This window comes from Gadus morhua, chromosome 21, assembly GCF_902167405.1.
Source record: "Gadus morhua chromosome 21, gadMor3.0, whole genome shotgun sequence".
NCBI lineage: Eukaryota > Metazoa > Chordata > Actinopteri > Gadiformes > Gadidae > Gadus > Gadus morhua.
The window spans coordinates 21,052,898-21,068,800 of record NC_044068.1 but is presented as its reverse complement, the minus strand read 5'-3'; the positions used below and the strand labels follow the sequence as shown (position 1 = coordinate 21,068,800).

The 15,903-nt window shown below is 52.6% G+C and overlaps 1 protein-coding gene across 1 annotated transcript in view; it reads right to left on the bottom strand.

Moving 5' to 3' along the window:
- man1a1 (mannosidase, alpha, class 1A, member 1) overlaps positions 1–12,283 on the bottom strand; it is a 99,245-nt gene extending 86,962 nt beyond the window's left edge. Inside the window, exon 1 of the mRNA XM_030344382.1 lies at positions 11,069–12,283. Coding sequence (XP_030200242.1) covers positions 11,069–11,575 — 507 coding nt within the window. The 5' untranslated portion in view covers positions 11,576–12,283. The remainder of the gene's footprint in view (positions 1–11,068) is intronic.
- Between the last annotated feature and the right edge of the window lie 3,620 nt (positions 12,284–15,903).

Genomic DNA, 15,903 nt, shown 5'->3' with positions numbered 1-15,903 from the left:
GACCCACGAAATTTAAAGAGCCACGAGCTGCAACCGGCTGCAACGCATCATCCACGACCCGCGAAATTTAAAGAGCCATGAGCTGCAACCGGCTTCAACGCATCATTGTCATCTAAGCAAATATGGCTGAAAGCGAAACTTAGGAGGTGGTGATTGCGCTCATTTCATGTTCATTTTAAAATTGTATGCGTTCACTTTGCACTTTTATGTTTTAATATCAAGTATCTGTTCACACACTTGGAAGATTTCTCTTTATTTAAAATAGCCATGCCTAATACTGGACATATTTCCCTAATTTACAGTATCCGTTTCTTTATTAACAAGACACCACCAGTTTTAATTTAATTAGAGAAGTATACGTCATTACACAGAAGATTTTTTTCTATGTTAAAGTCTCTGCAGCTACAACATTATGTTGTATGATTACAGTTTTGCACAATAAATGTTCTCAAAACGACATACTTTGTTTCTTTCTTTTGTTTTATACATTTAGCAGTTTGGCTTTCCTTAGTCTATGTAACCTGTTCTGAAATGGTTCTATTATGATTTATATATCATGACCGCCATCTTCTCCGTCAACTCTCCTCTCACACTCGGTGACAGCGGCTGGCAGCGCACCAATTCTCTGCGTCTTATAACGTTCTATATAATAGGATAATATAATTTTATATATCATAATATCACGGCCAAAAGCTCTGTGTGCGTCCGGATGGCCGTAGCGCGGGGAGCTCACGTAAGGATTGGGCTCCGCGGGGTTTGTTTACCGGAAGGAAGGAAGCACGTCAATTCTCGGCGCGACAATTCTCCCACACAGAGCAGAACTGTGGCCTATTCTACAGATTTTAATTGTCTTAATTATATTATTCATTTGTACTGAATTTCTTTTTTATTACTAAAAAAAAAAAAAAAAAAAAACTTGGTGTTGCCGGTGTTGGCCTCAACACCGGTAACACCGGTAATACCGTATACCGCGGCAACCCTACTATGACTGTGTACTAACTTCATTAAAATCAAGGCATTGCAATTTTTGCAAATCACTATACGTGGGTCAGAAATATTGAAAAAGTCCACGCCGCAGACATATTGGCGCTTATCCAGACAAGCGTGTGCTGGCCGCGCTTTTTGTTTGCGTCATCACAAATTTCTGTTTCGGCCGTGTTTTTTCGGTGAGTTCGAGTTCTACCAGTATCCAAAGCGGAAGTGACAAACATTGCAGTAGCACTGGGTGGCCACTACGAGGTGTATGGGAGAGTTCACTCTTTGATATGGCTGTCTGTAGGGCCTACTAAAAGCATACGGCTCCTTTAAATGCGCCTGCATAATTGAATTGTACGTCATGAGCGACTTGAGCGACCAAAGCGAACAGAAAAATTTGCAGCGAAACTTTGTGAGCGACCAAAGCGTCTTTGACGCTTTGGTCGCTCCTGGTGTGTGTGGACGTACAGTAAGTCATAGCCATAAATACAATGGCACTAGGGTTGCCGCGGTGTGGACATGTTCACACCGAGTAATACACCGGTATTACCGAGTATAAACGGTATAAACTTTGAAACTAGCTCAACCGCCATCTTCTCCGTCAACTCTCCTCTCACACTCGGTGACAGCGTCTGGCAGTGCGCCAATTCTCGGTGACAGCGTCTTTCTTATAACGTTCTATATATAATAGTAATATAGTTGTACATATAATATCACGGCCAAAAGCTCTGTGCGCCTCCGGATGGCCGTAGCGCGGGGAGCTCTCGTAGGGATTGGGCTTTGCGGCGGGGGTTTGTTTATCGGCGTTGCTATGGTTACCAGTCTTGTGTGTTCCTTCCAACGCTTTATTAGGTAGCTTATCTATTAGGTTTGTGTGTGTGTGTATATATATATATATATATATATATATATATATATATATTAGAGCTGTCAAGCGATTAAAATATTTAATCGTGATTAATCGCATTAATGTCATAGTTAACTCTAATTAATCGCGATTAATCGCAAATTATTTTTCTATGCTAAATATCCCTTGATTTTTTTGTCCCATAATTCTTCTCATTTTAATTCTCTTATCAACATGGTGAAGTGCATCGGCTTGCCTTGTGCAAATATGCATATACACTGATCAAAACAGGACGATACAAAAAAAGAGCCTATAGTGCAATTAAACGACTCTTTTGAACAAATGTCATTTGAACATAGCAGTCAGGCTACTGCTTCTTTGTTTTGAGCCAAAAAAAAAAAATAAAAAAAAAATTTTTTTTTTTTTTTTTTTATAAAGTAATTGCGTTAATCGCGCGATAAATTTTTTAACGCCGTTAAATTTGATTTGCGTTAACGCCGTTAATAACGCGTTTAACTGACAGCTCTAATATATATATAGTACCAGCGTTCGCAACGGGTTCATTCACTTCCGGGTTCGTGCCGGGGATTCTGGGGGATTCCCGGCGCGCATGTTGTTGTGTTATTGGTGCTGTTATTGTTGTTGTTCTGGGTCCGTTACTAGTTGTTGGGGTTATTAATGATCAGTGGGGTTAATGGGTTGGGATTGTTCATGGGTTGGGATTGTTCAATGTTGTGTGTTGTTCTGTTGTTGCCACCGCCACCGAGAATGACTTGTGTGTTAGTTAGTTCTACTGTTCTATGTACGTGTGAATGAGTCAATAAAAGAGGGTGTTCTGTAGTCGAGCGGTGTATGAGGCACAGACCCCTAGTTGACAAAAGCCTGTCTCCCTGTTCTTCCTGGTCGGCGCTACATTGGTGTCAGAAGTGGGATGTGGCCTGTGCACGCGCAGAGGGATTTGAGCTTCGCGGTCGAGCCCACGGACAACAACGCACCCTGCGCTATGGGAGTGCAGCGCCCCCCTGTGGCCACGACCGGAAGGGCCGGAGAACCAGCAGCTGCCCACCGCCCCCTGGTGGCAAGGACAGCGGTTAGGCTGCCGAAGTTCTCCGGCGTAACGCAGCTGGAGCCATACCTGGCCCAGTTCCGGCTGGCGGCGTGGCACAACGGCTGGGGTGCCGAGGAGGCGGTTGTCCACCTGGCTCTGGCGTTGGAGGGGACGGCAGCAAGGGTGCTGCTTGACCTGGACCAAGCGGACCAGCGAGACCTTCAGGCCCTGATCCGAGCACTGGAGAGGCGGTTGGGTGAACGGGTCTCCCGCAACGAGAGCAAGCAGTTGCTGGCTTCTCACTGCCGCAGGGAGGAGGAGAGCCTCGGCGTCTACGCTGCTGACGTCAAGCTCTTGACCCGACGCAGCTACCCGGAATTCTCCGCGGCTACACGGGAGGCCCTGGCGCTCCACGCTTTCCTGCGGGGACTGCAGCCGGAGAGTCTGGGGCAGCATGTCCGCCTCACCGAGCCCCATACCCTCGATGCGGCTCTGGACCTGGCGGAACGGGCTGAGGAGGAGCTCTGCCGCCGTGCATCCGTGGACGCGGCTGGGGCAGCGGCCGCCCCCGGCACAAAGAATGTGGAGGTCAAGTCCAGGCAGCGGAAGGGCCGGATCCGGACGGCCACCCTTCCCGCCACCGAGACGGCTGAGGCTTCCCTTGCGCAGTGTCGGCAGCTGGGGCTGGTCGAGGACTGCGGGTGGACGGGGCAGCGTGCCACTCATCCTCGGCGCAGCCGCCGGCGAGGCCGTCGGAAGGCCAGACGTCGGAGGGCGGCGGAGGATGGGGTGCCCGAACGGCGCCCCAGAGGCCCCCTACAGCAGAACCTGGTGGGGGCCCCGATGGAGGTGGTCCCCGACCACACCCCCAGGACCTCTGCAGACAATTGGAGACGGGCGTCCCAACCCGAGGGGAAGGCTGCACCGCAACGGGGCCGCTACTGGCAGGGGCCAAGTCGGCGGCGCCGGCCCCCTGAACCCTCGGGACTGTGCATTGGGTGTTGGGGTCGTCGGGACGTCTGACCCCTAAGGTGGGGGCTGTGTGGCGACTCCTACCCCCTGGGGAGTCTGGGTAATGGGGTATTCATAATGTTGTTTGGGGAAAAGGGGTTTTATTGTCTTTAGATAACTTGTTTATGTTATTAGGTTAAGTGGGGTTAACGGGTTTGGGGTTCTTTATTGTTTGTGTGTTAATTGTGATGTGTAGTGTGATCGGGACCATTAGTGAGAGTGTTGTGTGTGTTGGTCAGGTGTGCCGTGTTTTCTGTTGTGTGTTTGAATAAAGGCAGCTCTCGGGGTCGTGCGGTGTATTGAGGCACGAGAGTTGCGCCGCCATTTAAACCTGGGCTCCCGTCTCGTCCTTCCCGCCCTGCTCGCCACATTTGGTGTCAGAAATGGGATTATGGAAAAAGGAAAGTTTTCCAACATGACGCGTCCAAAGGAGGAAGACTCGGAGGAATGGCTCGGCACAACGGCGGCGCAATATCGCCACCCAGCGGCCGTTGGCGATGTCGCAGGATCGGCGGCGGTCGCTCGCCACCTGGTGGCCAGGCTGCCGAAGTTTTCTGGAGCGACGCCACTGGAACCTTACCTGGCGCAGTTGAGGATCGCAGCGCGATACTACGGTTGGGGTATGGACGAGTCCGCCGCTCAGCTTGCCCTAGCCTTGGAGGGAACGGCGTTGCAGGTTCTGCTGGACCTGGCCCTAGCAGACCAGCGTGACCTCCATGCCCTGACCCTGGCCTTGGAGAGGCTTTTCGGGCAGCGGAGGGTCGTGAGCCACAGCCGGGAGTTGCTGACCAGCCGCCGCTGCCGGGAGCGGGAACGTTTGGGGGCCTTCGCAGCGGACGTACTGCTCTACGCCCAGCGGGGCTACCCCGACTTCCCTGCTGCGGCTAGGGAGGAACTAGCCCTTCAATCGTTCCTCCGAGGACTTGCCCCGCCGCGGCTGGGACTGCACGTCCGCCTCGCCGGGCCCCCGAACCTCGATATGGCTCTTGAGCTGGCGGAACGGGCGGAAGGGGAGCTGTCCAACCTACAGCCGTCCGATGCCCCCCAACCTCACGTCCGGCAGGCGGACTACGAGCGGGACGAGGACGACGAGGAAGAGTGTTTCCAGGCCTGGACCTCGCCCCAGCGTCCCCGGCAGCGTCCACCACAGCGTCCACCACCCGACGACAGACGTAGGTCCGGCGCTGTTTCCGCTGCGATGAGCCAGGCCATCTGGCCCGTGACTGCCCTGCACCGGCACCACGGGTTAGACCATCTCGTCCGGCAGAAAACGGCAGCGGAGCGGCCCAGTGAGGGGACCGCCGCTCCGGATTCCTGCTCCTCTCCACGGTCGGTGCGCTCTGGTTGGCGGCCCGGGCCGCGCCAGGGGCCTTTACCTCCGCTGCGGGATAGACGGCCGACCCTGCACGGCCCTGGTGGACACTGGGTCGACCATCTCCCTGGTGCGTCCGGGCGTTTTTCCGGGCACCACCGGCGCACTCTCGGGGGGGGTGGACGGCGACCAGCGTCCCCCTGACGACCGTTACGGGACAGGAGACCGGAATGAGGGGAAGGAAGTGGCTGGCCGTCCGGGTGGGTGACCAGGAGGTGATGCATGAGTTTTGGCTCGCCGACATCCGGGACTCGTGCATCATCGGCCTGGACCTGCTGAACCGTTGGGGTGCCAGGATGGACATGGCTGGAGCAACCATCCCCTGAGACCGCCGAGGCCGTCAATGCGCTTTGCCTGCGCAGTGGAGCTGGCCTCGACGTACAGCAGAGTCTGCAGCTGAGGCTGTTACTCGAGGAGTACGGGGACATTTTCGCGGCACGGGATGAGGACTGCAGGCGGACAGGGCTGGTGCAGCATGACATCGACACCGGCTCTGCTCGGCCCATCCGCCTGCGGCCCCACCGATTAGCACTAGCCAAGCGCCAGGCGGCGGAGGACAAGGTCCGCGAGATGGCTGCCGGGGGAGTGATCGAGCCCTCGTCCAGTCCATGGGTGGCCCCGGCCGTCCTGGTGAAGAAGAAGGACGGTAGCTGGAGGTTCTGCGTGGACTACCGGCGCCTCAACGAGGTCACCCGGAAGGACTCGTATCCGCTTTCACGGATCGACGACGCCCTGGACTACATCGGGGGGTCTAGCTGGTTCAGCTCCCTGGACCTCCGCAGCGGCTACTGGCAGGTGGAGTTGGCACCCGAGGCCAGACCCAAGACTGCGTTCACCATTGGACAGGGACTGTGGCAGTTCCGTGTCATGCCGTTCGGACTATGCAACGCGCCGGCGACGTTCGAGCGGATGATGGAGAGGGTGCTGGCGAGCATCCCCCGGAGTCGTTGTGTTGTGTACCTGGACGATTTGTTGGTGCACGCCCGCGACTTTGGGGGAGCGCTGGCGAACCTGCGGGAGGTTCTTGGGGCCATCCGCCGGGCCGGGTTGCGGCTGAACCCTGCCAAGTGTTCCCTGCTGGCCAGGGAAATGCTGTTCTTGGGGCACGTGGTGAACGAGCATGGCGTAGCCACTAACCCGGCCAAGGCAGCTGCAGTCCGGGACTGGCCGACCCCCACCAACGCCGGTGAACTGCGGAGTTTTATGGGCCTGGCGGGGTACTACCGCCGGTTCGTCCAAGACTTTGCCACGGTCGCTAGCCCCCTCCACCGCTTAACCGAGGCAGGCCGGCCGTACGTCTGGGACGATGCCTGCGCCACGGCCTCCGCCCGACTCCAAGCGGTGCTCACCGAGGCCCCGGTCCTGGCGTACCCCGACGCTGGTCGCCCTTTCGTCCTCGACACCGATGCCAGTAACGTGGGGGTCGGTGCGGTCCTCTCCCAGGGGGTGGGGGAGGGGGAACGTCCCATCGCCTACTTCAGCCGCACTCTCAGTCGGCGGGATCGCAATTACTGCGTGACCCGACGGGAGCTGTTGGCTGTGGTCCTGGCCGTGCGGCATTTCAGGCCGTACCTACATGGGAAGCGTTTCCTGGTCCGCACCGACCATGCGTCCCTCACGTGGCTCCTCAGTTTTAAGAACCCTGAGGGCCAGGTGGCTCGATGGCTGGAGATTCTGCAGGAATACGACTTTGAGATCCAGCATCGGGCGGGGCGTATCCACAACAACGCAGATGCACTCTCCCGGCGGCCCTGTGCGGTCCTGGAGTGTCGCTACTGCCTGCGACAGGAGGAGCGGGTCCACGAGTCTCCGATGGTGGCGGCTCTCCAGACCACCGAGGCTGACCAGACCATCGGTGAGGCGGAGGGCTGGCTCCTGCTGACGGCGAGTCAGTTGGAGCAGCAGCAGCGGGCCGACGAGACCCTGGCGTTGGTGAGGGACTGGCTGGAGGCGGGGCAGCGCCCCAGCTGGCCAGAGGTGTCGGCACGAGGGCCTGAGGTGAAGGCCTACCACTCCCAGTGGGGATGCTTCCGGCTCCACAACGGGGTGGTCCACCGCAGCTGGCAGGACCCTAGGGGTAAGAAAAACATTCTGCAGCTGTTGGTGCCCCGTGCGCTTCGTCCCCAGGTGCTGCAGCTGGTCCACGGCTCGGTGGGAGCGGGGCACTACGGGAACGCCAAGACCCTGCATCGCCTGCGGGGGCGGTTCTACTGGCCGGGCTGTCGACGGGACGTGGAGTTGCATGTCCACTGCTGCGACACCTGTACGGCGCAGAAAGGGCCTGCCCAGCGTTCCCATGCCCCGCTCCAGCAGTACCTGGTGGGAGCACCGATGGAACGGGTGGGGGTCGACGTCCTGGGGCCGTTTCCAGTCACCGACTCCGGCAACCGCTACGTCCTCGTGGCCATGGACTACTTCACCAAATGGCCCGAGGCGTATGCGGTGCCGGATCAGAGCGCTGCCACCACCGCGGAGAGGCTGGTGGAGGAGATGTTTGCCCGTTTCGGGGTCCCTGCTGAGCTCCCCAGCGACCAGGGGCAGAACTTTGAGGCCCAGGTCTTCGGGGAGGTCTGCCGGCGGCTGGGGGTGCGCAAGACCAGGACGACGCCGCTCCATCCCCAGAGTGACGGGTTGGTGGAGCGGTTTAACCGCACCCTGGCCACCCAGCTCGCCATCCTCACCAGCCAGCACCAGCGGGACTGGGACCGCCACATTCCCTTGGTCCTGTGGTCCTATCGGACGGCAGTGCGAGGAGTCCAGCCACTGCACACCGGCTGCCCTCATGTTCGGGCGGGAGCTCCGGACACCGGTGGACTTGGTGTTCGGGTCTCCGCCCGAGCCTGAGATCGCTGGGGGTGCGGCTATGGACTATTTCCGCAGGCTGAGGGATCGCCTGCTGGTGGTCCACGACTACACCCGCCAGGCTCAGGCTGCCTCAGGGGTGAGGCAGAAGAGGGGCTATGACACTCGCTGCCGGGGACGAGCGTTCACACCTGGGGACAGGGTGTGGGTGTACTGTCCCGTCAGAAAGAGGGGGGTCTGCCCTAGGCTGCGGAGCCACTGGCAGGGACAGGGGGAAATCCTCGACAGGGTGTCCGAGGTGGTGTACCGGCTGCGGATGCCGGGCGCCCGGGGGCGTGTGGTAGTGTTGCACCAGGACAGACTCTCGCCGTACCGCCCCCTCGCCCCGGTTGTTGCTGATGAGGGAACTCCTCGTGGTTCCCCTGCCGGCTCCCCTGTCCCTGCCGGCTCCCCGGATGGGGCCGTTGGCCCTGCGGCTGTCGCCCCTAGGGGGGCTCAGCGGCCGAACCGGCGGCGCCGGGCCCCTGAACACTTTAAGGACTATGTGTCGGGTGATGGGGTCGTCGGGGACGACTGACCCCTCAGATGGGAGCTGTGTAGCGACCAGCGTTCGCAACGGGTTCATTCACTTCCGGGTTCGTGCCGGGGATTCTGGGGGATTCCCGGCGCGCATGTTGTTGTGTTATTGGTGCTGTTATTGTTGTTGTTCTGGGTCCGTTACTAGTTGTTGGGGTTATTAATGATCAGTGGGGTTAATGGGTTGGGATTGTTCATGGGTTGGGATTGTTCATTGTTGTGTGTTGTTCTGTTGTTGTTGCCACCGCCACCGAGAATGACTTGTGTGTTAGTTAGGTGTGCTGTTCTATGTACGTGTGAATGAGTCAATAAAAGAGGGTGTTCTGTAGTCGAGCGGTGTATGAGGCACAGACCCCTAGTTGACAAAAGCCTGTCTCCCTGTTCGGCGCCACACACACACACACAAACACACACACACACACACACACACACATATCCTATGTATTTTTTTTTTTGATACAAAATAACTCGGTGTTGGCCTCAACACCGGTAATACCGTATACCGCGGCAACCCTAAATGGTACTAATAATTGGCATAATAATTTCTTTCGGTGTTTCGGTATTCGGCCTTGGTTTCCTCATTTTCGGTTTCGGCCAAGAACTTTCATTTCGGTGCATCCCTAGTATTGACTCAGAAATCGAAATCAGTCAGGCATCTCATGCATCTTATTTGCATACATGATGATGAAACCAACGTCAACTTTCAAGAAATATAAACCTTTGCAAGGTTGGTTGGAGAGAAAAGGCCTTTGATGCAGCAACCTCACTTTCTGTGTTTCATTTCACCGTTCGGATCTCCAGCTGCCACATCAGTTTCAGGGGGCAGGAGTACTTTCCTGGACAGACATCTCCTCCAGCAAATCAGTGTAGCAATACAGGTGCACAATCAAAGTGCACTGTTGAGTGGATACACATGAAGAAGAATGGCAAAAACGTCCTTCCTCCGAGAAAGTGCTAAAACTTGTTCAGATTCAATTTATACATATTGAGTCTATTTCTGCATAAAACTTGTGAATGCATTTCCTCTACTAATATTAACGTTGCCGCTCGCTGCTTTGGGAGACGCCATAACTGCTTTGCCAGAGGCAGACCGCATTTACATCATCAACTAAAACACAATCCCTGATTGGCCCGATTACAGCATTAACTACGACGCAGTCCCTGATTGGCCAGATTACTTGGTAATTCCAGGATATGGATGTTGGGAGCTAGAGGCCCGGACTAATCTGTGTAGCTGAACAGAATGTGAGGTTAAGTGATCAGGATGGTGCACAGGCTACCAACTACATCTGTAGAGATAATTCATTATAATGAATTACTTTCTCATAAGCGTTGTTTCAAACACGCCCAATTCAACCAGATAAGTCTTTTGAGTCAGGAACATTTCGGCCATGAAAAAGTGTTGTTGACAAATGGACCTCCCCCGGTTTCAAAACAGCACTTCACAAATCTTGACCTGTGTAAAGCCACATCCATTTAGATGAATCAATGAATAACCAAAAAATGAAATCTGACGACCAGTGGGGCACTGAACTCTGTCTAAAATGTCAGATTCAACAGTATTATTTTTTACTTGATCAGGAGTAAGAATGTTCTCGCTTTTCAGGATTGACCATTTAAATGACTATTAAATCCATAGGTGTGTGCACTGCACACACTGTTGGATAAACAGTCCTGGCTTTTAAGACTTCAGGCTTAGCCAAACAAGATAAAGTGCTCTGGGAAGGATGATCCAATGACAGAGCAAACTTTTGTGCTGCAGTCATGGGACGGTTGCAAAATGTTTACTATATCCATTAACGGATAACTATGCTCTTGGTAATCATTAACGGTAACCTATGTCATGTCACTAACCAAAGATAGCATTGGACTTTATTTGGTATCATTTATTTAGATAACGATTTCCATTGGTATTATTGTGTATTGTATCGATAATTAAAGGATAACCCAGTGGTTGGTATAAACATGTTTAAAAAAATGCTCCATACTCTACTCTACTCCATATAAAAGATAACCAACGACACAACAAGCCCTATGAGGCCCGAGGCATACCGGTTGAACCATCTGTACCAGGGGTCCGAATGAGCCTGGCTCCCAGAGACACTGGGAACCGGGCTTGGCAACGACTGTCCAAATGGCGATGCAATATGTGCCATGTTTGAACACAGACGATAAGGACAAGCTGCCCGATGACGCTTATTTGTGACCTACGATACATATTGGTATCCTACGAATTGGTGCTCTGTTCATATGGAAGGAGGGCAGTACAGACGGTGACCGGCATGGCATGGAGATGGAACCTATACTGGTCTGATTGGTTTGTAACCTATACTGGTCTGGCTGCTACCTATACTGGTCTGGCTGGTTTCCAGGGAGAGGTTACTTCTACAGAGTCTACATGTGGTCTCCCAGTACAGAATGTGGTTGATGATCCTACCTCCTTGACTTTAGCCCGTCTCTCCCTGGTCCGGGGGTCCGGGGGCTCCTGCCCCGTGGCCCCGGGGGGCCGCTGGTACTCCACGGGGGGCAGTCTGTCCACGTCCCCCCCATCCGGCCCCAGGCTGTCCCTCAGGACCTTCTCCTTCTCCTTCAGGATCTCCTGCTTGATCTCTTCGGGTCGTTTCTGCAGCGTGTCCTTGGCTTCTGTCAGGGCATCTTCGTGATCTTTGCGGATCTTGGCCAGGATCTTCTCGTCGTTGGCGGAGCCGGAGCCGCTGACGGTCCCGGTCCGAGTGTTGGTCTCCACCGCGGACGAGTGGAAGAACACCCCGCTGAGCAGCTTGGAGGAGTCGGGCAGGAAGAAGATGGCCCCGAAGCACAGCGTGATGAAGGCGCTGAACACCAGCAGTAGGATGAACCTCTCCGTCAGCCTGAAGGAGGAGGTCGGCCCGGCGGACTTCCTGCTCGGCGCGGCGGTGAACGGCAGCAGGGTGGCGGCGGGCATCGTCCCGTCTCTCCGGCGCCCAACCACCTACTAAACCGGTTTAAAGCTTCAGTCCGCTTCCGTCGCACCCGGGGTCGGCTCTCTGCGTCGTTCACCCGGTTATTAGTCCATATCCAGGACGGCGGTGAGCGTTAATGCGGACACAAGAACGATATGATCCCCCGTAAGAAAAGTTTCAAAGTGAACGAGTTCCCTCCGCGCCGTGCTGCCGCCTCCGTGCGACGACGCGTCTGCCCTCCGCCGCCAGCGGAAAGAGGCGCGGGCTGGCGCAGCTGACGCGTCGTTCAGCCAACCAGGAGCGGTGTTTCCAGAGGGCGGGAGCCAACCAGGAGCGGTGTTTCCAGGGGGCGGGTCCTCTCCGGCAGAGCCAATCAGGAGCGGTGTTTCCAGGGGGCGGGTCCTTAGCCTACTCCGTCCGCACCGCTACAACGTTTCAACTCGGACCAGACCTCAGCCTGTCTTTCTCGAACTGCGCCCTTGGTACAGACTGAGCTCCTGTTGCCGGGATCCCTCCGTATTCAGCGGACCAGTAGGAATAATAGTAAACCAATTACTTATTGTATAGGACTATTGGTTTCATTTTGCATTCAACAACAAGTAGGCGACGGCTCCATGCAGACGGTTAACCGCCTGATCCGTCACGTGACTGGTAGGAGTTTTGTCACCGGGGGTGTAGAAGACGTGGCCTAATGACAGCACTGCTGACCAACACAACCGTACACCTAGACGGCAGGTCTCTCTCTCACCCCCTCCCTCTTTCTTTCCCTCCCTCTCGCTCCCTCTCTCTCTCCCCCTCTCTTTCTTTCTCTCCCTCTCTCTCTTCCGCTCCCTCTCTCTCCTCCCCCCTCCTTTTTTTCCCTCCCTTCCTCCCTCTCGCTCTCTCCCCCTCTTTCTCCCCCTCCCTCCGTCTCTCTATCCGCCCTCCCTCTCTCTCTCTCCCCCTCCCTCTCTTTTTCTCCCTCCCTCTATCCCCTCTCTCTCCATCCCCCTTCTTGTCCCTCTCTCCCCTCTCTCTCTCCCTCACACACATGCCCACACAATCTACTGGGTTTGCGAAGGGCCGTCGGTTAGACCCTAACTATAGAGAGACAGAGAGAGAGAGAGCACGTTTTTTTGGTTAACAACCAACTACAATATAAACAAGTAGAATGAATGATAAATGTCTAATATTGTTTCCCCATTCGTGTCATGCCAATATTTACCAATGCATGCCAATCAGGCATGGTTAAAAAGTACCTCAAGTCATGAAGAGCTCCGGCTGGCTCTGTGTTGAACAGCTCCATTTCTCTTGGGATGGACCACTGGGGCCTGGAGCCCGATACACCCACACAGCCCTGTCCCCGTTCAGCGCACAATCATCAGGGAACAACCTGGAAAAATGGACTGGCATCCTTTATAAAATGAAACATGAACTCTCGATTATCAGTTTGGTACGTGTTCCAACTGGTACTGTAAATATTACATTTGTGTCATCACTGTGTTAAGCTAAATGCTGTGTGTGTGTGTGTGTGTGTGTGTGTGTGTGTGTGTGTGCGTGTGCGTGTGCATGTGTGTGTGTGCACTTATGTTCATTTCTTCCCTCTCTCCCCTTTGACCATATTTCTTTGCTCAAGCCATAGTCCAAATATAACCCATCCAATCTGATCCCAGCACTATGGTATTATCCCCCGGCCAAATGGACTCATTTGTGCACTGAAGAGAGAGAGATCGAGGAGGACAGTACAAAAGGAGAGTACAAGAGAAATGTGGGAGGATGGATGGAGTTGATGGGGAAGAGAAGAGGGGGAGAGGGGGTGATAGTGAATACAAAGTGAGATCAGAAGGAGAGTGGGAGAAACAAGAGGAGAAAGGGGGTCACTAATTGGTTAGGGAGTAGTGTAGCTCCCCTGCATTTCATTTCCCTCCTGTCCTGGCACAAATCTAACGTTATTTAGACATTCCTTTAAGAAGCACATTCGAAATGTGCTAATGTTCCTGCAGCTGGTGTGTTCAGCGTGCATTATAGGAATGCAAAGTGTTTGAGGGTTTGAAACAGACCAATATTCTGATTAAAATATTCATCATAACTTCGCAATCAACATGTTTATGTTCCCAAAAATGATTACCGATTGTAACTCAATTTTAGAGACATTGAGTAAAAAAAGGATCAACAACATGAATGTTCGTAAGGAAGCACATAATGAATGTATTATTTTAATCTTCTACAATAACTGATTAGGAAGCATAACCATGCAATACACAATGGTCGCAGCGTATCTCTTTTTTCCCCTGTCATCACATTCAAATGCATGTAAATGTATGTAAAGTTTTACTTGTATATTCTCAATTGATCATCGAGTTATGTCTTGCCACATACCATACTAACACTAACTTTAAGCCTAATCATCTCTGCTCTTTGGCACTCCCTTTATGGAGTGCTATTAATAAAGAAATCCAAATATAAACATTCTGGTTGAATAAAGGTGCTGTAGGTAAGATTTGTATTTTGTGTTGTTGGAAATGCCATAACCATCCGTTAGCTTTCAGCCAGTGAAAGGCTCTGAGAATATCGGTTCTTGTTGAAAGCAACTGCCTCTGGATGAGAACATTTAGATATCAGGCCGCTCCCGGCTCATTTCTGACCAGGGCATCTCTTCATTTATTGGTTCTGTGAATCGGTCTTGCCTGTCAATCACATGCCTGTAACTCGCATGTGCAGATACAAATCAGGAGGGAACAGACTGGGAGGTTGTTATTTTTGGGGGGTTGTTTAACAAATCCGTGGGTGGCTGTTTCAACCACACATCCATGTACTGGGTTAGTGTTTCACCAACACATCAATGTACTGGCTGGCTGTTTCACCAACACATCAATGTACTGGCTGGCTGTTTCACCAACACATCCATGTACTGGGTTAGTGTTTCACCAACACATCAATGTACTGGCTGGCTGTTTCACCAACACATCCATGTACTGGGTTAGTGTTTCACCAACACATCAATGTACTGGCTGGCTGTTTCACCAACACATCAATGTACTGGGTGGCTGTTTCACCAACACATCCATGCACTGGGTTAGTGTTTCACCAACATATCCATGTACTGGGTGACTGTTTCAACTACACATCCATGTACTGGGTGGATGTTTCACCAACACATCCATCCATGTACTGGGTGGCTTGAAATAGGGAAGTGAATAGTGAAGAGAAATAATACAGATTTGTATAATATCTTTCAAAGTGCGAATCTAGAACACTATAAAGTAGTCATATGCTGGAAATGGAACATTCCAGTCAAATGAAATGAAATATCTTGTGGATTATATTTTTTTTTTGGAGAACACGTCCTGAGAACCAACTCCAGTGTGAAGTCAACTATCTCCTCTCTAAATCATCACAGGAATCGTTTCAGTCTCATCTTATTCTCTTCATTGCATTGCTGTTTAAGGTTGAATAACTGTTCCTCGATGCCAACCTATGTGAAGATGTTAATGCATGTGGGCATGTGTATGTATGTGTGTGTTTAACATGATGCTAGCTTCAGCACCTGCAGCCTCCCTGCTGGGGGCTGCGAGTGCTGCTTCAGGTAATTCATCATCAAGACGTACACAGTGCCATCACATCAAATTATTAGGTGATTAGCAGAGAGACAAACACACACACACACACACACACACACACACTGCTCATAATCCACCATCACTCTTCATTAGACCTCAGCAACCGTGGGGAATGCAGCTCACAAGAGAACACACAAAGAAGTCTATGTGTATATTTCTTATAGTGTGTGTGTACGTGTCTCTGTTTGTGTGTATATTTCTGTGTGTGTTTTTTTGTCGGTGTCTGTGTATCCGTCCTTGTTCTGTTATAGTTATGATGTTACCTCATAAGATATGTCTTTATATATACTGTATGTGTTGGTATCTTATTTCATTGTGACTGTCATGGAATTAAATAACGGTAGGCCTATATATCTTATCAGTTGTATATTTGTACATATCCCAATGAAAAACAAGAAGTTAGAAAATGTGTCCCCAAAATATTAGAGCCATAGGATAAAAGCCGGTTTCCATGGTGTGAGTGATTCCCTAGTGATCTGTGGAGGCCTCGTGGACGTTCTCTTTAGAGGAACGGGGTGAGAGGAACAGATGGGCCCACTTTCATCTCCAAGTTGTGATGCAGTGACAGTGTTGCAGAGCATCCACATTCTCCTGGTGACTCCAGGTGAGGGGTCAGCTAACACACATCCACTGATATCTGAACACACAAACACACTTGACTGTATCCCCTCATATGTTTGAACACATATATGGCGTGTATACCCATACATAAAATGTGGTACTTTGTAAAA